Source organism: Trachemys scripta, chromosome 1, assembly GCF_013100865.1.
Source record: "Trachemys scripta elegans isolate TJP31775 chromosome 1, CAS_Tse_1.0, whole genome shotgun sequence".
NCBI classification, from domain to species: domain Eukaryota; kingdom Metazoa; phylum Chordata; order Testudines; family Emydidae; genus Trachemys; species Trachemys scripta.
Window position 1 is genome coordinate 147670066 of NC_048298.1, and position 26348 is coordinate 147696413.

General features: G+C 46.6%; 1 protein-coding gene across 3 annotated transcripts in view; it reads left to right on the plus strand.

Moving 5' to 3' along the window:
- Window positions 1-26348, plus strand: part of LSAMP (limbic system associated membrane protein) — a 1336346-nt gene that overhangs the window by 896411 nt on the left and 413587 nt on the right. The window contains exon 2 of one of the 3 annotated variants that reach the window (XM_034789028.1): window positions 18452-18530. In XM_034789028.1, the coding sequence (XP_034644919.1) occupies window positions 18452-18530 (79 nt within the window). Of the gene's footprint in view, window positions 1-17912; window positions 18531-26348 lie in introns of those variants that run through there. The other 2 variants (XM_034789018.1, XM_034789038.1) reach the window with 2 other exon arrangements.

The following is a 26348-nucleotide window of genomic DNA, read 5'->3' on the forward strand; positions in this document are numbered from 1 at the left end:
ATGGGCTGTTCTTGCCTGTTGGATTAAAGGAATCAGACCAAGCTGTGTAGCATGCAAATCCTGATTGGATTTGTTGTTACAGCTTCATTAGTTTCATAATTGAACTCTAACCACTAAAGATATCCTTCTTTCTGTATTTTTAAACCCATCCATCTGCCCAAACACATGGCAGGTTTATGAAAAGATGATATGGGACCCAGAGATAATGATTCTCAATTTCATCTCCGAAAAGCTCTCAGGTGTGAAACTAAGGAACCATGTGTCCATTCAGACCAATGTCAGTGACATCCATGTCTTGTGATGGATTGAACACACCTGTGACAAGGTGCGGGGACTGGTCCTCAATGAGCAAATGATGAAGTCCAATCCTACTTTCCCCTCCCCTGGCATAAGTGCTCAGGGGCAGGGCTATGAAAGTAGCTGCTTTGGGAGGATGATGGTGAGGATGCCTTTGGGGGGGCTGGGTACCTAGAGCAAGGTTCAACCCCAAGCTGGGGCAGTTTTCTCTTTCCTTTTCTGCCCATGCTTAGCAAAGTAACTATCTTGTTTATGAACATCCCATGAAGAAAGAACCTAGTAGACTGCAACTGTATTTTTTCTGCTGAATCATCCCACAAGTTTATTATACCATAAGTACAGATCTTACTTCACATACACACAGTATCATTGTATCAAATGGCCACAGAGGTGAGCTTGTCTCTTCTTGAGTGGCTGTAAAACCGGCACATTGCACTGCAACCCTGCCATGTTAAGTGATGTGGGGAGGGTTTGTGCCATGTGCAGTCAAAGTGTGTTGGCTTTTTCCTGTAAGGATAAGCCATCACCTCAGTCTAAAGATCTCAGTTGTAACATACTCTCAGTTTCTCATATGCACTAGGATTCCTGCTACATTGAGCTCCATCTATTGTATAGCTATGTCAATCTTATTGTCTGGGATGAGCTGTAACCAGAGTACTCAATTCAATCCCTTCCACTCCCACTGGAACTTCCGAACTTGGGAAGAGTCCAGAACCACATACAAACTTTGCCACTCACCCCGTCTCTGATTACAGTATGGTGTACATGCAGTGCAGGACTTCCCACTAATCAAACAGGCTCATCTACCCCAGCACAGGGGCTCCCCTCACACCACTGATCAAACACCTGCCCAGTAATAGGTACCACGCACGCTAGCAGCAGATTGGGCACTATGTGAGAGCAACAGGGGACATTCTAGGTCCATTATTTCTTCATAAAGCTGGGTGACATTTGCAAATATATTTTTTCAGCTGTGCATTGTAGCAAAAACTTGAAATTTCATTTTGTCTCTCTTTGAAATCCCCTTTATTTTCTTTTTGTGAATGACTGATTTTTTTTTTCTATGAGACTGTTTATGGAAAGCCAGTCTGTCCCAAGTATGTGTTTTTACAGGTGTTCTCATTGGTAGTGGTAGCAGTACTGGCACAATGTGTGTGTGTTTAATTATTTGTATCAGCAACATCATATGTACTTGTGCGTGTGTCTTTTCATGCAGTAATGTGAATACTTGTGCAAACATGTTTATACAAGTATTCTTACTATTTATTGACATTCTGATCCTGCTTACAGAAGTGTCAGTTATATGATCAAGGAGCAGAAACTATATCATTCGACTAGTGAAACCTCAACACCATAATTGTGGCTAATAGTTTGGAAGCAAAGTATGGACCTTTTTATTTATATTTATATAAAATTCATTAAAAGATTTCAAACAATGGCCACATTTGTAAAAATGGTTGATTTGTGGATATCAAGAGGGGGTTATCTTTGAGGAAGAAGTTGTTGGCTACTAATAGTTTGCCCAGCTTGACTTCCGAATGCCTGGGTTTATTTGCTCACTGAGCAATGACAGGAAGAGAGGACTGTTTGTAATTTTAGCATATTCCGTTAGTGAGAGGTTTTCTTGACAAGGTTTCATGAATCCATGTTCTTCCTGAATGTAGAAAGGGCTGTTTAAAATTTAAAAGGCCCTAGTTAAGTGCTCTTGTGGAATACAGATTGACCCATGTGCGTCTTGTTGTACTTTCCATCAGGGAAGGAGGCAAGAGAGGAAAGGAGAGAAGAAGGGAGAGTTTACTTAGGCGCTTGAAGAGTCAAATCAATTTCAATAGCAATTCCCTGGCTCCGCTTATCTAAATATTTACTGGATAAATATGAGCAGAAAGGTGCCTCTGGAAATAGATGCTTCCTGGTGGAGTTGGTTCTTGCTTTGTACACTGCTGACATGATGAGGAAAAGCTCCCGGGTGGGGATTTTGATTTGAACACTGGGTCTCCGTTTCATGTTGAGCTCCACAATAATATCCTATAGGAGACTTGAAATGGTTTCAGTCAGGAAAGAAATCCCACCATATATTTCCATCTTAGCCTTTCCTTCAGTAAATTAAAAGCTCATTGGGAGAGCAGCCACTTATCAGCATGACTGAGCTGGGAGTAATGGAAACTGGCACTGCACTTGCTTGTACTGTGACTGACTGAAGCCAGCGCTGTTTGCGCCTCACTTTCATAACCACTCAACTCATAACAAACTTGTTGGAATATTAGTTAGGAAAGTGAATGTGAATTTGAGGCAATTTCTTCCTTTCCCCATTTCCTTTGTTGTCTTCTGTGTTCTGCTCAAATGCCAGCCAATCCTCCACCCCCCCCCCCCCCCCCCCCCCCAAAAAACCCAACCTACAGAGAGTTAGGGTTAAGAGGCAGACACAAGGGGTGAAAGTGAAATCCTGGGCCCATTAAAGTCAATGGCAAAACTCCTGTTGACTTCACTGAGACCAGGATTTCATCCAAGTTATATAAAACAGTCATAAGCTCTAAAAGGGGAGAGGCTCTTTGAGAGATAGGCTCTTCCCCATGGCTGCCCTCCTCCCACAATAGCACTAAGCTGTGATGAGAGAATTGGCATATGCAGGAAACTCCCTGCTTGGTACTAAGCAGAATTGGCTTAGTACTTTTTGCCAGGCCTGCAAAACATTTTGCTACCAAGTCCACCCCCACCCACAAAGCTGACTGAATATTGTAAACCATGCTCACATCCTGTTCTGCATCAGGACTCACCTACGCTGCAGGTTGTTGCTGTGAGTGTTGTGTTATACCAGCCCCTTGTAGATCATGTGCTGTACCAGGAGCGCTGTAGGTGCTCCCAGCATGAAGCTCCTCTGATTGTAGTCCTTAGCAAGTTTGCATTAAACTCTCAAGCATGTCTGGTAAGTACAGGAAGATTCTTTGCTAGAGCTAGCAGAGAGGAAAGGGTGGAAATAGTTTAGGTGCAATAGCTGAGACAGTTACAAATAAAGATAACCATGTTGACACCTAGTGGGTGGCCCATTAGCACAAACGGATTTCTCAAGTCTAGTACCGTGGGTGCCCTTTCCAGTCCATTGCTGTATTAAAGGGCAATTAATTGACCTGTAAGTTCCATTGGCTACAGTTCAGTTGCATTATCAATTATTTCATTTGGGACCTTTCCTTGTATTTCTCCTGTCATCCAGCTGTAGAAGTTGCTCACATCACCTTCCTTCCCTCCACAGCCAGCTCCAAGGCTGCTGCCTCCAACCTGTTGCTCAACCTCACGCTGGTTTTTTGTCTCTGCACCTGCTCTTCTGTGTTCCCAGGATCTCACCAAGTAATGAGTCAGCAAGATCATTCCACTTTAAATAAACACCACTTTTTCTTGTGTAATGTAGACATGTGGCACTGAAAACCAGGAACGTCCCTGTTGGTTGTACAGGAAGCAGTGCTTTGCTCTGTTTTTTGTGAACCACCTGTCACCTGAGCTGAGCAAACTGACAGCTGGCTGGGTGAGCAGATATGCACCTCAGGGACCCCCCCACACCCCTCCATGCTTGTCACATAAAGTTACAGCTGCCACTTATGAAACCTCCCAGGGAGCATCCTCTACCAGCAGCCCTCGCAGGAGGCTGTGTGAAGTCTCTCACTAGCCACTGCTCTAGGGACTGTCCCAAAAACTGTGGGATATGTACCCAGAGGGCAGCATGGCAGCAACACTGCAGCAAGTGTGGATGCAGGGCAAAGCTTCAACCTACTTCAGCTAAATGGATAAAAGCCAACTGTAAACTGATGTAAGTGTGTCCACTCATGAATTTGCTCTGGTTTAATTAGATCAATTTTAAAACCAGTTTTAGTTAAACGGGAGCAACTCTTGTGCATAGATGCACCCTGGGACTGGGCCTTGCTGCAGGGAGGTGCCTTGCAGCAGTTGAACTGCACCACCCCTACAACCCAGATTAGGGGTCGACTATCCATACTTCTGTTCCTCTCCACTGCACTGCATGTGAGCACCAGGGTGTGGCAGGGTATTGCAGTTGGGAACAAAAAGGAGAAAAGTGGGACTCATAGGAGTAAGAATCTACATGAGGCCAAGATTTCTGATAGTAGAGGATCTTTTTAATCCAGCAGACAAAGGCATAAGAAGGTCCAATGGCTGGAAGTGGAAAACTAGATAAATTAGGCACACATTTTTAACAATAAGGGTAATTAACCATTCCAATTAGGGACATGGTGGATTCTCAATCACTTGAAGTATTAAAATCAAGACCAGATGTCTTTCTACAAAATATACTGTAATTCAACCACAGGTGCTGGAATCACTGTTTTGTGATTGTTGCAGGAATCACTTGGTGAAGTACTATGGCCTGTGTTATGCAGGAGGTCAGACAAGGTGATCAGAATGATTCCTGCTGGCCTTCAAACCTTTGAAGTTATGAATGTGACAGATTGAATAAGTGTGGCAGAAAAAGTGAGGGGGAACTATGTGGAAGAGAACTAGAGAGGTGACAGGAATAGGAACAAGCAAAGGGAAGGAGAGTGGAGAAAGGAGCAGGGGAGAAGGGTGTGGGGAAAGTAAAGGAAGACAAAAGCATACAAAATACAAGAAGAAGGATTCGACAGCTGTTACTCCTGTCCTTACCTCAGTCTCCAGCTGCCAAACCTTCCTTTTCACTGACCTCCCCGAACCCTGCTAAAACAGTACTCTCTGAGCCCTCATCCACAGAACAGTTGTCCTGTTTTTTCACCTTGAACATCTATTCGTAAGTATATTCACTTTATTTTTAATATAAATACTGGCCCAAACTGTGAAACTATTGTAGAGCATTTGCAGCAATTCAAATTCAGACAGGCCACAGTTTCAGAGGGACCCGTCCAACATTTTTGTGTACAAATTTATCTATCACACTGTTGTAGTTCAGGCTTTCTAACAGTTCACATTCTTCTGACAGCATCACAAATCCTGAGAGTCTTTCCTGACTCCTCGAAGATCTCAGTTTAAGTTTCATAAAGCTATGTGGGAACCCCCATAATGGACAAGAAAATGTGCAGTACAACAGACAGCTGCAGTCTATTCTTCACAATCAAATTAATTTTCTAGCGGTGATGAATGTGTAGCTTGTATCATTTCAGCAAGGCTTTGAAGCGCCATTCGTAAGCGCCAGTGTCAGAACGATTATTGTTGTCCATTAGTATTTTGTTGAGTGCGCCTCATCAGAGCTAGGTGTAGCAATTATGGGAGGGCTGCAAAACAAGGGATTTTTGCTACCTCTTCACTGTAAAGGACTCCTGTCCACTATCAGAGCTAGCTAAATGATAGCATTTCCCCAGTGAAAAATTTAGTGGGGGGGAGGGATTCATCCCAAATCAGGATGAAAAGTAAAAAACTTGAATTTTTTTTACCGGAAGAAACATTCTGAAAAATTCAATTTCAGGCAAATTGAAATTTAATTTTTTTTTTTTTTTTGGCTGCTCCCAGCTGCCTGCCTCCCTGGACTACTGCCTCCCTGTGCCACAAAACTCCCCCGTCTGGCTGCTGGGTTGGGAGTAGGGCAGCCCTGGGAAGCAGTTACCCAGGGAGTCGGAGAGCCTGTGTGGTTTCTGTCAAAATGTTCGATGGAATGAATACATCCCCACACATTGCTTTGATTCCATCAAATCAGCATTTTCCAGTGGAAAAGTGTTCCATTGGAAAATATTTGTCTAGCTCTAAACACTATACGGGGCAAGCCACCGAAGGTCTTGGGGAGTGCGAATGAGAGTATTCTTTGACATAAACCACCAACTGAACTAACTAATGTGTCTTATATGCCCCCCCCCCTTACGATATTGTCTGTGCACCTCCACAATCCGTGATTATTTACCCTCACAACATAATGGGTAGGGCTGTGCTATTATCCCCATTTTACAGATGGAGAACTGATTCACAGAGGGGCTAAAGGACTATCCTGAGGTCCTATGGGAAGTTTGGGGCACAGCGGGGAATTGAACCCTAGTCTCCAGTGAGCTCCCTAACCACTGGATCATCTTTCCATGTGCATATGTTGGGGGGGGGGAGTGTTTAGGCACTCTCTCACCAGCCTCTTTCTGCAGAAGTGGTGCCCATTTGTGCTGGTGTCTGTGCACATTTGCCAAGATATAGCGAAATATTTTGGAGAGAGCATTGGTCCAAATCAGATGGGGCTTGCGTGAGAGCTGGGTGGAGGATTTTGTGTGCAGTTGGTAAATTTGGGGACTTAGGGCATGTCTATATGGAGAGTTATTGTGTGACAAACTGGGGTGTAAATCTGCAGTTTGACACAGCAGTAGATCAAAGTGCACTAGAGGCCGTTTAGTACTCAGTAGCAGGTGCACACTCCAGCCAGTGTGCATCAGGCTACGGTGCTGTAGCTTTACACCAACTTCTGCTCTAACTCTCCATGTAGACAAGGCCTTATGTAGCACTTTGCAAACATGAAATACTTCATTTCCTCAAAACACATTTGATGTAAGTAAATGTGTCCATTTTTATGGATGTGCAAGAGGAAGTACAGAGAGGACAAGGCAGACACTGTCATACCTGCATGTATAAAGTTAGGCAGTTAGTTAAGCACTGAGGGTGAAATCCTCATCCCCCTGAAATCAGTAGGTTTACCATTGAGTGCCATAGAGTCAGGATTTCACCTCTAAATAAAAGTAGTCTGATTTTTTCAGAGGTGCTGAGCACTCATAGCTCCATTAGTATCAATGGGAACTGTGGGCACTTGATCAGTCTGGATTTACGTGCTTAACTTCAGGCACCCAAGTTTGGAAATGTTGGCCTATATAACTTGTCCAAGTCCACATAAGGAGTGTCAGATCAGGGATTAGACCAGGGGTGGGCAAACTTTTTGGCCCTAGGGCCACATCAGGGTTGCAAAACTGTATGGAGGGCTGGGTAGGTAAGTCCGCGCCTCCACAAACAGCCTGGCCCCCGCCCCTTATCTGCCCCCTCCCACGGCCTGCCCCTGACTGCCCCCCTCAGAACCCCCGACCCATCCAATCCCCCCTGCTCCTTGTCCCCTGACCATCCTCTCCCGGGACCCCCTGCCCCTAACCACCCCCCAGGGATCCCATCCCCTAGCCAGCCCCCCTGCTCCCTGACTGCCCTGACCCCTATCCACATCCCCGCCCCCTGACAGGCCTCCTGGGACTCCCATGCCTATCCAACCCCCGCCCCTGTTCCCCCACCTCCTCTCCCCCCCCCCCCCAAATCTCCACCCCATCCAACTGCCCCTGCTCCCTGTCCCCTGACTGGCCCCCGGGACTCCCCGCCCCCTTACCATGCTGGAGCTAGCCACGCCATTGTGCCGCCCGGGAGGAGCTGCAGGCCAGAGTGCAGGTGGCACAGCGTGCTGAGGCTGTGGGGGAGGAGGGACAGCGGGGGGGGGGGGGCAGGGGCTAGCCTCTCTGGCGAGGAGCTGAAGGGCCAGGCAGGACGGTCCCGCGGGCCGGATGTGTCCCACGGGCCATAGTCTGCCCACCTCTGGATTAGGCCCTTATTTGGTTCATATTCCATCCTCACTTTCAGGCTATTAACTGCCCCTCCTTGTGTCAAAGAGTTGTGCTGGCTCAGCCTCTGGCAGCCAGCCACAATGAAGCTTGTGGCATCCGTAGTTTCATCAGTGGTAGACTGAGCAGCACTGCCTCCTACTATTGTGAAGTAATTTGAGGACTCCTGAAAAATCAAAGGGCCTAGGATTTTGTTTGTAAAGACCCCAAAGGCTAGCCCTGGGTGGCTTTCAGAGAATTGTGAATAATCGAAGATTTTTAGGAAAAATCAGTGGCACGCTTTCAACACTTTTGTTACATTTTCAAAGCTGGACTCTTACATTTGTTTTCATTGCAAATTTGAGATTTTTTTCCTTTGTTTCTACTTCTTCAGAAATGGGAGGGACTTGTAGCCACAGGCTTTGTGGTCCTACAAAGAGCAGTGCTGGTAGTGATCAAATGTCACAAATTCGTTTCAGCACTAATCCCATAATTCCACACACTCATAACTATCTGGGGAAAAAAATCTGTGGGGACTGCCTTTCTTCCCCTCATACACACACATACACAGTTCAAGGACCACTGCAGTTTGAAATCTGGGGCCAGGTCCTCATCTGGTATAAATCTCCAATGACCTCAATAGTTCCACCTCAGTTTAGACCATTTGAGAACGTGGCACGTGGCCTATAAATTGTCCACACTGATAAGTACAACCATGATCAGTTGGGAAACATGGACTTCATATTAAGAAAGTTACAAGTGGCTGAAAGTTGGCAACAGGTGTTTCACATTAGAATATTCTGTTATGGCTGAATGCCCAGGTTTAGAAAGAGGTATTGCACGTGTCTGTGTGCTTCCAGAATTGTGACCTATCAATGAATGTTGTTAGGTGTTTAAGCTCTTGTGCCTGGTTTAAGGGCTTACTTCACTTAAGAGGAATCTCAGCCCGGTGCATTGCAATGTGTGGCCCTATGCATGACTTAGGCCTAAGGTGACAATATTTTCAGAATAAAAAAATGGGATAACTTTTGTTTGTGACATTGTTTTAGGGTTGTCAAATAGTCCTAAGAAGTATACTTTCTTAATAAAAAAATGTGCTGGTGTCATTGCTGCCAGCTGCTGACTCAACTGCTGACACGTGCACATTTCTCACAGTACATTTCCAGTAACTTAGTGCTCTGAATGAGTATCATGGAACTCTGCGTAAGTCTCATGAACACTTGCTTTGGGGAATAGAACAGGTTTGATTCTACATTCATTTGACTTTTCTCTTCACTCCAGTCTCTGTTCATCACACTGAACACTCATTCCAGTGGACTGCTTCTTCCTTGTAAACACAGAGCACATTCTACTTTATGTCCCACTGCATCTTGAACAAACATTTTATAGTTATAAACACATCAAACAATGTGGTCACTGCAGATGTGCTGAAAAAAAGATCCCGGGATACTTGGACATCATAGAATCATAGAAATGTAGGGCTTGAAGGGATCTTGAGAGGTCATCAAGTCCAGTCTTCGTTTTGGGGCAGAACCAGAACCTAGACCATCTCTGACAGGTGGCTGTCTAATCTGGTCTTAAAAACCTCCAGTGATGTGGATTCCACAGCCTTCCTGGGAAGCCAATTCCGGAACTTAACTATCCTTATAGATAGAAAGTCTTTCTAATATTTAACATAAATCTTCCTTGCTATAAATTATGCCCATTACTTTTTGTCCTACCTACAGTGGACTGTGAGAACAACTGATCCCTGTCCCCTTTATAACACCCCTTTAATGTGTGACCTAGCTCGACAATGACTGAAAGTCACATTTTACAAGTAACCATTTCTTGGCTGTTTGGGAGAACGTGTGGAGTGAGTTGTTGGGTTTCCCTTCAGTTCCTAGAGGGCAGTTGTCCACATCGTACAAACTACCATTATCACAACTGGCCCTAGTTAGTTGCCTTGTTAGCAATGTCAGTAGACAGACCAAAGGCAAAACACCCATCCTTGCATTTTAATTAGTGAATGCCTTCAACTTTCATTGAGTACAGTGAAAGTTAAGAGCACTCCAGCATTTCAAAAGATCAGTCTCTGAATATCTATGGAGACTGAACTTGTCTGTTTCTTTCTCTCTTTCACTTTTCTTGCCAAACCCTATCATGCGCTATCTCAGATAACTCTTTAGTGCCCATAAGCATGGTACTTTAGCACTGTAAGGCCATGTCTACACTACAAACTTTGGTTGACACAAGTTATGTCAGCATAAAACTGCCATAGTAAATATATCACTTATGCACTTGCATATTTGGCTCCTTGTGTCAGCACTGCGCGTATGCACAAGGAGTGCTTGTATCAGTGCAGAGTGTGGTGCACCATGCAACGGTTTCCCATTGTGCAATGAGCCACCATCCAATGTGGTGTCTTTGGGGAAGTTTTGGCAATGCATGGTGGGGCAGAAATATGTCATCTAGGGGTGACTGAAAGGAAGGGGTCAACTTCCCAGCATGCAAGCGTCTCCATCCCATAATGTCATCTATATTTCATAAGTTTTGCACCGTTTTAAAAAAAATCCCATGAACCCACGCAGTCGTCCTCGCTGTCCACCATCTCTGACAGAAGCATGGAGCCTGCACAGCTTTGCACCATTGTCATGAGCGTGGCAAACACTGGATCAAAATCCTCCAGTATTTGCAGAGGTGCAGGATGGACCACGGCACCGGAGGACACAACGATTGCTTGGAGAACAAATTGCTGTGGGACATGGGAAGAACCAACTCAAGGTTGTTGGTGGTGTTCACAGAGCATCTGTAGGTGGTGGGGTGTCACTTCTGGGCTCGAGAAAGGAGCACTGACTGTTGGGATCCCATCATAACGCAGGTGTGGGATGATGAATAGTGGCTGTAGAACTTTTGAAACTGCAAGGCCACATTCGTGGCTCTATGCACTGAGTTCGCCCCATCCCTTCAGCACAGGGACAGCAAATTTGGAGCCGCGCTGACAGTGAGGAAGTGGGTGGTGATTGGACTGTGGAAACTTGCAGTACCGGATTGCTACTGGTCTGTGGGAAATCATTTTGCAGTTGGAAAATCCACTGTGGGAGCCATTGTCATGCAAGCGTGCAGGGCCATTAATCGTCTCCTTCTACGCAGGACTGCGACCTTCAGCAATGTGCAGGGCATAGTGGATGGATTTGCAGCAGTGGAGTTCCCGAACTGTGGTGGAGCAATAGACAGTGCACATCTCCCTATTTTGGCACAGGATCATCTTGCCACAGAGTACGTCAACAGAAAGGACTACTTTTCTATGGTAACGCAAGTGTCAGTGGATCACTGGGGATGTTTCACTGACATCACTGATGGCTGATCAGGGAAGGTGCATGACACTTGCATCTTTAAGAACACTGAACTGTTCAGAAAGCTACAAACAGGCACTTTCTTTCCCGACTGGCATATTACCATTGACAATCTTGAAATGCCAGAAGTCATCATGGGTGACCCAACCTACCCATTGCTCATAAAGCCATACACTGTCCACCTGGACGGCACCTAGGAACGACTCAGCTACCAGCTCAGCAGGTGCAGGATGACAGTTGAACGTGCTCTTGGTAGATGAAAGGATTGCTGGCATTGTTTACTTACAAGGTTGGATCTCAGTGGGAAAAAAAATATCCTAATGGTTATAGCTGCCTGCTGTGTCCTGCATAATATCTGTGAAGCAAAGAGGGGAAAATTTGCTGCTGGGTTGGAGGGGCTATCTCCTGAGTTTGAATATCTAGACACAAGAGCTATTCGAAGAGCTCAAAGCAGAGCTATACGGCTCAGGGAGGCTTTGAAAGAGCACTTTAACAGCGAGCCACAGTAATGTGTTGTGGTGGACTGTGCTCTCCCTGGCCCTACTATTTTGGGGCCTGTTAGGAATTGTGTGGTGATTGGTGCACATTTATTAATAGAACGCTGTCAATGTGCCTGTTAAGTTTGCCGAGCTTGCTGTACATTTTATGGTTATTTCATTTTGTCACTGATCCTCTGAGTTCTCACACTGTACAGTAATAAGTGGGTGCTTTCAGAACTGCTAGGCACTCTGCAGCATATGTTGTGAACTAATAAAGATGAATTATTTTCCAAATAGAATTTTATTCAGTAACAAAACCAGTGCAAAAAAAAATCTCTGCAATTTAAAAGCAAATTCATTAAAAACTTAATAAATTAAAGGAACAAAACTTAATTAGGGAAAAGAACATTCATGTCTATTTTACCTACACATACACTAGGGTGACCAGACAGCAAGTGTGAAAAATCGGGACGGGGGTGGGGGGTTAATAGGAGCCTATATAAGAAAAAGACCCAAAAATCGGGACTGTCCCTATAAAATCAGGACATCTGGTCACCCTAACATACACTGACCTGTGAAAGCCATGGTTGCTGTATGTGATGGTCTAGTTGTCCTTAATATCCTGTGGGGTGGAATAATAGGGGTAAGGATACGGCCCATGATACCACATGGAATGGTGAGGGGGTGATGTAGGGAGGCCCTAGACTGGAGTTCTCTGTGGACTGTAAAGGGAGATGAACCTGGATTGTTGAACGTATAGGCCCACAAGACTCTGTAGCATCAGTCTGCTGTTTGCTCCCCTTATGTCCCAGTGCACCTCCCTCTCTTTTTCTGCTGGGACTCCTGGGCCTTTCTCCTGTTCTCTCTTTCTTTCTCCAGGCCACCTGCAATGTCCATCCTCCAGGCCCCTTGCTCACACTCTGATGCAGCACTGGCTTGCAGGATCTCTCTCAATATGTCAGCCCGAGTCCTCTTCTTTCTCCTCTTTATCTGGCTGAGGCATTCCACAGGGGTGGAGGAGGAACACCTGAAGGCCGCAATGGCAACTGCTGCAGATTAAACTTGCGCCATAGTCAGTATAGTCACAATGGAGAGTGACCGTTAAGGTTAAGAGCTCCCTTCCCTTGTTCCCCTAAAGCATTAAGACATGCCCACTGACACTTCTGCTTTGGCATGCTTGTGCAGGGCGCCACTCACAGCACCAGCTATGGTGAATATGGCTCACCAGGCATGAGGGAAATGAGGAGAGAATTGCTTGGTTGCATAAAACTATGAGTATAGGGCAACGGCACTGAATACTGGCACCGTTTTCCATCTATCTCACTTCTGAAGGTAACAAAGGCACAGAGGATACTGCTGCTCCTAGTGTCCAGGGCTGGCTCCAGGCACCAGCTTCTCAAGCAGGTGCTTGGGGCGGCCGCTCCGGAGAGGGGCGGCAGGTCCAGGTATTCGGCGGCAATTCGGCGGACAGTCCCTCACGCCGCCTGGGAGTGAAGGACCTCCCGCTGAATTGCCGTCGCAGATCACGATCGCGGCTTTTTTTTAGATCGCAATCGCGGCTTTTTTGTGTTTTTGTCTTGGCTGCTTGGGGCGGCCGAAACCATGGAGCCGGCCCTGCTAGCCGTCCCAAAGCTGTGCAGGCCTGTATGCTGCTAGCCTGTGTACTGCAATAGTGCCTACCAAAGTTACCACAGAGTGGCATGGGAAAATGTCCTACCATGGAGGAAGAAATAAGACCGCCATTCCTAGAAATCTTCGGGAGAGGACTGCACAGTACCTCCATGGAAATTTCATACAGATTTTTCAAGAGAATTCAAAGGACATGCCTGTGTACATAAACAAACTGCTCTGCATGCCATACACCCCCACACACACACCCCACCCTCTGACAGGACGATGAAAAACAGATAACAACTCTACCTTTGTTTGTTGTACCGCTACCTCTTCTAGCACAAATAAACTAATGAAAAGTCGAAAGCCATGTCCTGTTAAATTGGGGGCGCCATCACTGTAATGGGAAGTAAATGTACACACTTACACAAGGATCCTTTCCCTGCATCAGGCTCACCCATGCTCGACTGACTGGACTGCTGTGGCGTCTCAAACAGATCCTGGTTTGCAATATAACTAGACCACTGGTCACATGTCTCCTATCTTCCTCCTTGTCATCTTCCACGTTCTTCTCACCCTTGCTGTTCATGCCAGAACCTGTAACTCAGGCTCCTCAGAAGTATCTGCAGTGGTTTGCAGGATGATGGTGGGGATTCTGCCAAGTAAACAGCTCTTTGTAAAAGTGGCAGGTGTGCAGCTTAGCACTAGCTTCACTGTTTGCCTCCCCGGGCTTCTGATATGCCTGCTGCAGTTCCTTTGCTTTCACGTGCCGCTGCTGGTCTCTGTTGTACCCCTTCTCCTCCATCCCCCAGGCAATCTACTCATAGATGTCCACATTTCAATGGCTGATATGTCACTCTGCTTGCTCAGCCTCTTCTCCCCACAGACCAAGGAGATGCAATATCTCCTTTCTATTCCTGGCTGCAGCACAATTGGAGCATGTATTGGCATGGTTACTGGGCGTTTGTATGCATCAATGGAGAGCTGCTAGGTGTGCTCGCCAAGCTGGACACTCAGGAAAAGGCAATTCGGAAATGTATGGGACTTTAAAAGGGACAGGGGCTTTCTGATCTACATGACCCTCGGCAATGAAGTTCACAGTTGTGACCACAGCAGTCAGTGTAGGGTGTTGTGGGACAGATGCTGGGACTACTGGGGTTACTATAAGTAACACAGTGTCTACACTCATGCTGCGTTGACCTCAGTACACCGACCATGGCTCTACCTCACTCAGGGAGGTGGTGTTACTGTCTCGCTGTAACGGGGCGCTTATATCAGTGGGAGGCAAATTTAAGTGTAGATACCCACACAACTAAGTTGGTGCAAGGAGGCTTACATTGACCTAACTTTGTAGTGTTGATCAGCCCTAAGCAATGGTCCCACCAGATCACTGTTGAGGGCATTAGCAGAAGTACTGTGAGAGAAGCTGGCCCTGCCCTGCCTGTGCCATACCTGTACTGTAAGCTAACAGAATTTGAGTCTGGGATTGTGAATCCTGCGCCTTTCATAAGTGCTAGGAAATAGTTTTAAAAGATGCTAAGGCAGATTTGTGGTGTCCGTGCTCCGATTATCTCTGCGTGAAATTTCCCTCATGATTTTGTACTGTTTCTTTATTTGCTTCCAGCAGGGGGAGATGGGTCCAGAGAGCATTTCTACTGGGAAAACGAAAGGACTGTGATACATTTTTAATCGTGAGGCGCTCTCTGAGATTTTATGTATGGTTCCAGGTTGTTTGGTTGTTTCTGTCCCTCTCTCTTGCATCCTTTTACCTATAATAATTAATAAAACTGACCAGCCTTGAGGGATTATATGTTTCAGAGTTTGAGACCCTGGAGTGAATTTCTTCCCCATCCCACATTTTATGATGATTATTATTAAATAGTTACATGATGGTACTGCCCAGAGGCCTCAGTCAGGACTGGGATGCTTGTGCTAGGCACTATATAAATACATGAGAAGATGAGTTCCCAGTCACTCTTTAACTTGCAGTTTCATCTCGGGGGAACTGGTCTCTCCCTGCAGCCCTCCTCCATTATTGCCCATGCAGTTCCATCTCTGGGGGGAGGTTGGGGGTTGCAAGGGGATTTGACTTCCACTCTCAGAGTCCCTGAGGTGACCAGAACCTTTTGGATGGTCTTGGTTCTCTCTTTGTCCCTGGTCGGGGGCCCTCTCTCCTCAATTTTTAACTGTATGGGTATTTGGGGTGTCACATGAACCCTGGGAATGATTTATTTCCTTTGCTCTTACTGATGCCCCCTCCATCATTCTCTCTATAAACTATATTGATGCCACTCTCCACGAAGTGCACCCTAAATATATTTAACTAAGCATTAAATTTAGATTTAATGGGATAGATATTTTCGTCTAGGTAAATACTCAGAGAAAAGGAAATATTTAGTGAGCTTTAGCATTGTGTGGCAGATGCTCCTCACGTTGCATAATTGTTAATCTTCAGCAAATATGTTTTCCTTACTCCACTGGCATTTAATTGACATACAATAGCGCTTATTAAATGTAAATGAAATGCATATGGGAGACCCTGTAAAAATAAGGTTGTATATCACACTCCTGGCTGTTTGGCACAACGCGATGAATTCCACTATAGTCAACTTCATCACTGTGCCAGCTCTCACTGCAACAGTGAGCATCCTCACAACCATGCCCTGGTCAATGCCAGCTGGGTAAGCTTCCTCCCGGCAGTGCTCTGCCCATGCCAGCTTGGACACCAGCAGCGTGAGCTTCCTTGCAACAGTGCCTTGGGAGTAGCAGCCTCTGAATTGAAGCTTTCTGGGGAGTTCTTTTTCAGCACCATCGGGGTCTTTTTTAGGACTAGGGTAAGGTTTGAGGAGACCCCAATCGTCTAGGCCTTCTCCCCGCAGTGCCTGGGTAGAGCCAGCCCCTTGCTGCAGCAGCTTGAGAGCATTAGTTCTCATTGTATTGGCTTAACCCTTTGGTTTCTGGTAGTTTCCCCTTGTTGGTCCCATTGCCCTTAAGTTCCCCCAGAGGAATTCTCAGTCTCTCTCATCTCCTTGCTTGACTACAAAGAGCTAGTCTCTTCTGCTGCTGCTGTCGAAGCTGTATCCGCTGTGAGGGGCCCAGGCCCTTATTTCCTAGTGCCAGGAAAGTTAGGCCTGGTCTTCAGCACACATGGGGATTGTTTAAATACTTATAAGCAACCTTCCGCACAAAGGGGACAAGGGGCTGCTGACACCCCCCACCCCCTGCTTTGGGTCCCCCTTGTCCTCTGTAACTATCCAGAAGTCTGACTCTTGGGAATAGAAAACATACAGGGGGCCAATTATTGCCCCTCCCTTGGCAATGGGACTGAATGGGGCAACAACTGACAGCCAGGCTGCTCTTCAGACCCTTTGGTTACCTGCTCTCCTCTTGTCACCCCTTCTGTCTTCACCCTTCATTGCTTCTGCCCCCAGCCCCAGTGCATTAGCCCCTGAGCATGTTACGTGTGCAGCGGCACTGGCCAGCCATCCCTAGGAGCAGCTCTTTCCATCCCTCCTCTGTTCAGGGAAGAAGGCAGGCATCAGCAGTAAAACATACGGCTATTCCTCTCCATTAATTTAGTCTCCCGTCTCTTGTGATGGTGATAGTATGTGAGCTAAGGGAGTGTTCCCCAGGGTCGGCAAAGCTGCTGCAGGGATCAGGGCTCAGCTGCCAGTGCTGACATTCGGGGAGGACAGACTGAGTATTCACACTGCAGGCAACTCAATACGAGCATTGTCTCCAGTTCATCCCTCAAAGGCTGGGGTGGGGGGACTGGACTGTTTATCTGGTGCAGGAAAGAGCAAGAGGGAAAAAACAAGATTTAGCCTGAAAAGTCAGTTGCCAAGAATGTTCCTCTTTAAATCAACTAGCTTCTGATTTCAGGCCACACTGCCAAGTTCTTCTCCCCCTTTCTAGCCGCCTTCTTAATATTCCCTGTATCTTCCTCCCTTCCTTTCCTCACTGCCCCCTTTCCAGCATCTCTCTCACTCTGTCTTCCTTTTCAGCTCCCTGTTTTCCTTCCCCTTTTTCAGACTCCCTGCCCTCTTCCTCTCTCATCCCTCTGTTTGACTCCTTTCTTCCCCTCATCTCCCCTTTCCCACTTCCCCCTGCTCCCTTTCTCATCCTTCTTGTCTCTCTCATCCCCCACTTCCCATCCTTACTGCCTTCTTTCTCTTTATCCATATTTCTCCAGCCTCCTCCCCATCCTCCTTTTTCCAATGCCCTCCACCCTCCCTCTCATCTTTCCTTTCCAGTCTCCTCCTCCTTCCCTTTTTCCCTTTCTCATCCCCCTTTTTTCCAGCCCCCTCTGTCCCCCACTCCTGCCCAGTCCCATATTTCCCTAACTTAGGTCTCTTTCTAAGCTCCCAAGTCCCTGTTCTGAAGGAATCGGCCAGGCCTCAGATGGAGCTGTTGTCGTGACAACCTAAAGAAGCATCAGGCTTTGATCAGGGCTGGCTTCTGCTGAAGGGGGCAGTTGTGCGAAGAGGCGGGGGATGGATGGGGTGGGGGGGGGAGCGGTGGGTGGGTTACACAGAGCGAGGAAGACAGGAGATGCTGCTGTTCAGGGCTTCGCCACCCCCCCCCACACCCACCCTGCTCCTACTGTAGTGCTGAGCTTCTGTTTCACTAGTAAGGCTCGCTCCCTCCCGCCCCTCCTTGCCTCGCTCTGCCTGGGAAAGTGGGTTAGGAAGGGAGCTCAGTGCTCAGAGACTGCACAGCCACTCACAGGAGCAGGAGCATCCACACGCAGGGGGGAAGCACACAGGACTCTTCTTTTTCGTTTTCCTTTTTTAACCATCACTCCAGATAGACTTAATTATTTTTTTACATCTGTTTTTTTTTTTCCTCTTGCTTCGTTTTGATCTCTTCCCCAAGCATCCCCCCACGTTTCTTTTTTGTTGGAGTCTTTTGCTCAGACTTTTTGGAGAATTTTTTTTTTAGCTAAGCCAGCACAAGACTGAGAAGACCGAGAGAAAGTGGCAGCTAAGAGAGACTGCAAAATCACCTCTTCCTGGGGTTCTCCGGCAGAGACAGAGTTGCACATTATTTTTACTGTGTTTTCACATACAGCTCTCTAGCTAGCCATATACACGTGCAGAGAGAGAGAAGTACATACATTGAAACTCAAGCAGCCCAGCCATGGGAGGAAGGGCTCAGCCTGATCGGAAACAATTACCGTTGGTCCTACTGAGATTGCTTTGCCTTCTCCCTACAGGGCTGCCAGTCCGCAGCTTGGATTTTACCCGAGGCACCGATAACATCACCGTGAGGCAGGGGGATACGGCCATCCTCAGGTAGGGCATTTTGCCAACTTTTTCTTGTGTGTGTTGTTTTACCCCCTGAACTGCAGTAGTGATTGCTGCTAGAATCGGGGCTGTGTGCATGTGTATTTCTGTACCTTAATGTCACCCAAAAGCTTCTGAACACCCCCCCCCACCCTCTGGCGAAGAAGGATTTTATTGGGAAAAGGGAAATGTGCTCATGCACGTGTGTTTCACTGGTCCCGCAGTATCAATGGATAAATTGAAAGGGGTCCAGCTGTGCTTGCCAGATGTTCAACTGCTCTCTCGATACTCCATTTTACTCCTATGCAAAACTTTATTCACTGTGTTGCCAGAACTCTGATATGAGATCCTTTTGGAAGGTATGACTTTTATTTGTTTAATACATTCGGGTGTCTCATTTTAAGAGCTGTGAAGTAAAGAGGTACCAACTCTGAGAAAAAGAGGTACCAACTCTGAGATCCGTCTGAGTTATGTCTCTGGTCACTGTATTGACTTCCTTTCATAGCTGAAGAAATGGGTCTATACTGTATATACATGTACTAATGGTTCTCATGGGGGTATTGTTGCATGGGAAGGATGATTCTCTAGTATTGTGCAGAGCCAAGATTAACTGCTCCCCGTGGAGGCTTTGTAAGGGTCATTCCCAGGCTATCTAGGCTTTGAACAAACCAATGTCCCACCTAACTAAAATAAAATAAACTATCTCCCACAAGCTCCTTTTCAAATCCTACTTTTACCCAACTTACCTACTGTAACTACCCCTACTGGACGAAGTGTGTGTGTGTGTGTGTGCGCACATGCATGCATGCACTGTATATTATGGCAGTAAAAGTACTGGACACCATCTAAAATAAGCCTGTAATCTGTGAGAGTAGCTGATAGTGCACAAACCCTGGAGCATCTAGGGAGCAATTCCCTAGCAAAGCTAACTGCAGCAGCAAAGTTTTCTTTCTCGTCCTCTGAAATAAATCCTGCTAGATGTCACTAAGTGTCTTGCTACATGATCTGCTGTGCCCTGCCCTGCATTCTTTAGTGATGGAGGAGTATGTGTGTAGGGAAGATGTTAGGAAATAGGGGGGTGTATGTGTGTGTTCGTTCCTTCCTTCTCTCATTGCTTGTGTTTTGATCCTGGAATATCCTTTCAGCAGATTTCATTCCCTGGCTCTCCAGACTTGTTAACTTGCATGTAAGGTTTATCCACATGGAGTAATAGGATTTGCAGAGTAATTCATCCACCTTGCGTTCATGATGGAAGGGTTTAGACGCAACACGGAAAACACCTAACAACGAGTGCTGCATCTGATTCCAGAGTCCTCTCCCCTCCTTCCACTCTGTTGGGATTCGTACATTTCATTAACCCTTTTCAGCAGGACTCCCCACCCTGCTTATATGCTGCAGTTTTTTAATGCAGGTTTATTCCACGGCTCACCACTTTCGATGAGCAGCAGGGAACAGTGTTTGTAGGATGTGCTCAGAACATATGGCAGCAACCAAGCTATTAAGCTCACTTGACCACCCCGGTCATTGGATTTCTATTTCTCACTTAACCCTGCAGCCCTGGAGTTTATCAAGATGCTTTGTATTAAAACTGCATTTGCAGCAGAGTAGAATGTGTGTATCATTGAGGTGGTATTTGTAACTGCCATGTGTGAGGGTTTGTCAGTGTGAGCTGAATAAGGATACCTATGAGCGCGTCTCAAGCGTGTGAAGGGAGTGTTTGGTTGCCAGTGTTGTGCCAGACACTAAAAGTGATCCAGCTGTGTGAGCCAGATGTGCAGTAAGTTACATGCTCACACAAGCTCTGCATCTCCAAGCTTTATTACTTGCCCCAAGCAAGATGATGTTCCTGGATTGGTGGATCTCTGTCAGAAGTAATTGTGGACAGCGTACATGCACTCGCTTCCTTGGCCAGTCTTCCTAGGCTCTTTTAAAGAGATATGACAGGCTGTGTGGTGTTGGTTCCTTATGACGAACAGTTCTACTAGGTATGGCTTACTACCACCTTTCTTATGTCATTTCACTCCTTGCCTGAGAGGAAATGGGGAAGACTTGGTTGGTTAGGAGCCAGGGCTGCCACTTGGGGCTGGGATGGTAAAAAGCATCCTTTCCAGTGATCTTAAGTCTCTGCGTGATCTGGGGTGAAATTTCATCCTCACAGCATTACAGCAAGGACCTATTTGTTGGTTTTCCCCCACTGTCTCCTCCCCAATTCTGCACGAAGGGTCTCATTTGAAGAGATCCTTCCATTGCCTGTATGTCTGTGGCCTTGTCTGCACTACCATTAATTTAAAATGCTTTCCCTGTAATACTCTTTCTGGTGCAGCTCCATCAATGATAGCAAGAGTGGAAGAGTTACCCAAACCTCATGCTGGCCCCCTGCACGGGGTGAACTTAACCCTTAGTCATTTTTCTAATGCCCATCACGTCATCAGCTGAACACAAAATGGGCCAAGTTCATCCCTGGTCTAACTCCATTGGGTGAATGATGCTCAGTTACAGCAGAGAAGTCCAGTCAGGTCACCAGAAGTACTCAAAATTTACACCAGTCTCCAAAGCTGATTCCGGAGTACCACTGAGGCGGTACTGTGTGCCCTTGACTCCCAGTGACTTCACAGAGAGATTAGGCTCCTAAACACCTCCCAGAAGATGCTCAGTTGCTTGGAGGATCAGGACCTCTCTGACGGCAGAATCTAGCCCACTATTCTCGAGTGTTTCCAAGCACACAAGAAAAAAAAATCTGATTTTGATTTATTGCTGAAAAATATAAAATTTGATCCAACTTCTGAATAAATGGCCAATTTCCAATTTGACCAAATGTTTTAAAAAAAATACTCCATTTTGGTGTGAAAATGGATATTGGAAATTTCAGCCCAAAGGGCAGTTGATTTCTGAAAGTTATATGTGCATCAAAAGAGCAGCTACAATCACATTTCCAGCAATAATTACAGTGCTGAATGTGTGATCCTGTAATATAAGCAGTTTACTCACACTCTGTTTTTGGCCTTCAGGTATCTTATTGATAGCCTGCATTTGCAGCAATGCTTATGGATAAAGCCCCTCAAGCAGAACACTAACATGGCATCAAAACAAAGTTTATGTTCTATGCTATCTGGAAAAAAGAAAAGTAAAAGCTGTTTAGATTACAGTTAGAATTAGAATATGATTTATAACAGGAAGCACTGAGCTGAGCTCTTTGCTAGAAATGACTATGGATGTATCCAGCGGTGTAAAGTAGCATATTAACGTAGTCCTGACAGTAAAATCATAATCATTATTATTATTTGTATTATGGCAGCACTTCAAGATCCCAAGGTGCTGTGCTTAGTAAGAGACAATCCCTGCTCCATAGAGTTTTTAATCTATTAGATAACGCAGACATAGGTTGGGAGGTGAAATGACTTCCCCAGGATCACACAACCAGTCATGGAATAAAACCTTCTCTAGTGTCCTATCCGCTGTACCCCATTGCCTCTCAACCAGTTAATACAGTAAGCCAATGAATGCAACGGACCAGAGTTTTCATTAGTATGTCTTGATTTGCATTGGCAGGTCGTCTTCCTCTCTAGTTAAACAAGGCCTTGGTGTTAGGTAGAGTGGGCAAACATGGAGAGAGATAAACATATCAAGATCTGTTACAGAAGAACTAACTATACTTCTGCTAATATTTTGTGTGTATCTTTACTACACTACTGTGTATGTGTGTATGCAGGTATATAGGGGTATGTGGTGTGTGTGTGTGCGCGCACACGCAGGGATGGAGGGATGCTGCAAAATATACAGGAATGGCAGCAGATGGTGTCGCAAAATATGTGCCTAGTGATAAGGAGAATCACAAGATGTACATTCCTGGAGGCTAGAGGGCTCACAAAATATATATGCCCAATGGTGACAGGGGCCATCGTGAAATATATATATACACACACCAGAAACGGGTGTAACAGATCACAAACAAGGCCTCAATGGGGAATATGAAAAGGAAGTTGTATTGATACACATATGGTGTTTATACATATAACTTATGTTCAAAAAAGTGGAGGAGGAGAGACTGCGTCAGACTGTTGCTTTAACCTCCTCCCCTGGGTCTTCACATGCACTTCAGTTTGCAATTAAGTGCCATATGTTTTCCTGCTTAGTTGGCATTAAAATGTATATAGCAGTGCGAGTTACCTGGAGTGTCTCTGAGCCCATCTCTCTTCTGCTCCCCTTGCCTTGAATTAAATTGAAGTTACTGGGATCTATGGTTTCTAACTATAATGTTTTCAAATATGTATTGTATATACTGCTTTTGAAACCCAGATGCATAGAGGGCTGGTTCTGATAGTGACAAAGCCAATTCGCATCTGTTGTAACTGGATTGGGTTTGGTCCTGGAATTAATTTAGCCATTCTCATTCTGGGTGCCTTACTTTTGCCTGTCCATCAAAATTCACTTGGATTTGCAAAGCCTCATGCTCCCTATGAGTAAGGGCAATAGGAGGCCACAAAGATGAAGTCGGAAGTTTACTTAGTTTTTGTTTTTGCTGTCCTCTGATATGAGAAACATTAGTGTGATTTTCAGCTAAATCTGATTCAAAAGCATTCGCTCCATGCTTTAAGGTGCATCTCACATGTCTGTTTTTTTTTGGTAAGTAATAATAACTAATAAAGGTACATTTCACCTCCGCCCAGAAAACAACTATTTCAAAAGAATCTGTGTCACCAATATACTATATTATTTTCATAGTGGCACCTAGAAGCCCCAGATATGGACAAGTGCTAGGCACTGTACAAACTGTAGCAAAGGGGATACATTGAGCCCTGGCTATTGTCGTGGAAAAAGTCACCCATGAATTATTTTTGATCAAAGACTCAGCCTGAGGCCTGTTTATTGGAAACACACCAACGTGTTGGGGGCAGCAGCTATTGGAACTGCTCACCACAAAGCAAAGCATACAGGAGCTTTTAAAGCTTAAAACCCCAAACAAATTACACATACTTGAATAATAATGACCTTATTTAGAATTAACACAGGTTAAGAGTTAGGGTCTTTTCGGTACTTTCCAGCACCTTTTTGCAACCTTGCCTTGTATGGAAGTAATTGAGTTAAGGTCTCCTCCGTACTTTCCAGCATCTTGCTGCAACTTTGCCTTTTATGGGGTGCTGTTACACAATGCCCTTCATGGGGTACAATAGCATAATGGGGAAGTTACACAGTTGGTACAGGGGAGGCATGGGTTACATTTATAATTGCTTCACACTTATAGGTTACATTACAAGTGGTTATTGTATTTCAAAAGCAGTAGGCACATAGTGCAAATTGTTCCTGTTTCAGGGGCTTTCCATTGCCTCTCCCCACTGCCCCTCTCCCCCTTCCCCAACTCCTTCCCCAACTACAGTGGTTACAGACTCAACTCTTAGCTTGGTTCAGGCTTTGGGCCTGCTAGCCACAAGGCGGGTCCAGGCCAAGCAAGCAAAGGCCTAGACCATTAGGGCTAGCCTAATTTCCTGCCCACACTATGAAGGCATAGATACGGTTTACCATTTTTTAAAATAACAAAAAGAGGACACTCCAAGGGGCTCCGCCCCCTTCCCCGGCCCCACCCCAACTCCGCCCCTTTCACAAAGTCTCCGCCCCCTCCCCTGAATGCTCTGCCCCCCTGCTCCTCCCCGTCCCCTGCTTCCCGCGAATCAAATGTTCGCGGGAAGCCTGAAACGGGAGGCAGGCAGCAGGTAAGCTGGGGCGGGGGGGGGGCGCGAGGAGGCGCGGCCCAGTCCGGCCCCCTGGCTGAGCGGCTCGGGCCCGGCTTGGCTCAGCTCGGGCCCTGGGGCACCAGCCCCAGTTCCAGCTGAGCGCGCCCGCCCCGGCCCCAGCGGTTCCAGCTCAGCTCAGGCCCCGGGGCACTGGCCCTGGCCAAGCGGCTCTGGCCCTGGCGGCTCTGGCCCGGCTCAGGCCCTGGGGCACTGGCCCCGGTTCTGGTGGAGCGCACAGACCTCAGCCCCAGCGGCTCCAGCTCGGCTCGGGCCCCAGGACACGGGCACTGGCCCCGGCCGAGTGGCTCCGGCCCAGCTTGGCTTGGGCCCTGGGGCACCGGCCCTGGTTCTGGCCGAGCATGCTGGCCCCGGCCGAGTGGCTCCGGCTCGGCTCAGACCCCGGGGCACAGGCACCGGCCCCAGCCGAGCGGCTCCGGCCCTGGCGACTCCAGGCCCTGGCGACTCCAGCTCTACCGGCCCATCCGGCACCAGCCCCGGCCGATCGGCGCCAGCCGGCGGCCAAGCACCGCCGGCCCCAACGGCTCCAGCCCCAGCACGGATCCAAGCCCCACGACTCCTCCCTATTTTCTCGGACATGTCCGGCTTTTTGGAATTTTCCCCCCGGACAGGGATTTGACCACCAAAAAGCCGGACGTGTCTGGGAAAATCCAGACGTATGGTAACCCTAGCATAGATACATTGAAATCAAGGGCGTTACACCCACTTCGCTATGGTTGAATTCCACTTATGCTTTTTAATAGCACATTAGTGTGACGTTATAAAGTGTTTGTATATTTCAGAGCCTGCATGCATTTGTGCGTATATGTCTGTATCTGTGTACGTGTGCATATTTAAAATGGGGGGGGGGTTGCTTGTCTCCATTTGTGAATGGGATTGTGTGTGTACTTGTGTGAGTGCACGTATGCTTATTAATGTTGCCATTAGTATGTGTTTGAGAGGCAGTGCTGACTAATGGGCAGAGCTGGAGAGGGCAAATAGAACTGCTTGGTCTGTATTCCTGGCTATTACATCACTGATGTAATACACTCTGCAACTCTGGGTATTTCACATCCCTGCTCTGTGCCTCAGTTTCCCCCGCAGTATCAAGATAGATAATGATTTTTTTTCTTTCCTATAGCTGCTCAGTGAGAGTGGGTAGGGTGAGCTTTATATTAAACCTGTGAATCCAATCGCACCTTGAACCACATGACTTTCTGTGAACATGACAAGAGAAAATTACCTTTAAACTCTATACGCAGAAGTCACCCCCCAGCTGGTGAACGTGAGAGAGAAGACATCTTTAGGTGGAGTCCCTTTGTAGTGTGTCAGTTCCCATCAGTCCTGTTTCCAAGATCCACAACTACACTACAAGGCAGCCACATTGGAAGACCTGGTACCACAACTCTCTGTGATGATGTTAATGCATGATTCTGCTGAGCCTCATTATGTATCAGAGATGGTACTTTAGCCCAGGATATGTCAGTGTTTAACTGTTGGGGAGCACAACTACTGTCTAACCAGGGACTCCAATACGACTGCATGCCGTCTATGTTAGTCCTGTTCTTTTCCAACTCCTTCTCTCTTGCTCTGCTCTTCCAATCTTGTGTGAGAGCCAGGTAAGGGAGACCGCAGCGCAGAACTCTGTGTCCATTCACTCTCTTTCCTCTCAGAGCAAACAAAACCTGCGTTGAAATCCACTGGCAGGCAGCATCCATGGCTTTGAATAGTAAATACCAATCTCTCCCCTTCCCCTCCTCCCCCATCTCTTTCTCTGTTATTAAATTGACAAGGCACTTAGCCAATTACCCAGTCGTCGTCTCAGCTGTATTTATGGCGGAGGAAAAGGCAGTGCACAACACTCTTGTCTTAGAGCTTCAGTTGAATCTCCCTTGCGTGCTGTAGCATATTTCTTTGCTTGTGTGAGCTGGCTTAGGACGCTCAGGGAAAGAAACCAATGAAGGGGGCAAGAAAAGAAAGGGAGGATTGGAGGGAGAAGTCACAGGAGAAGCAGGATGTCTAATAGCCTAGAGCAGCTAAAAACCAGGGCTTTTCTCATTTGCCATTTGCTTTTGCCTTCAGTTGTGCAGAAGAGCAATGC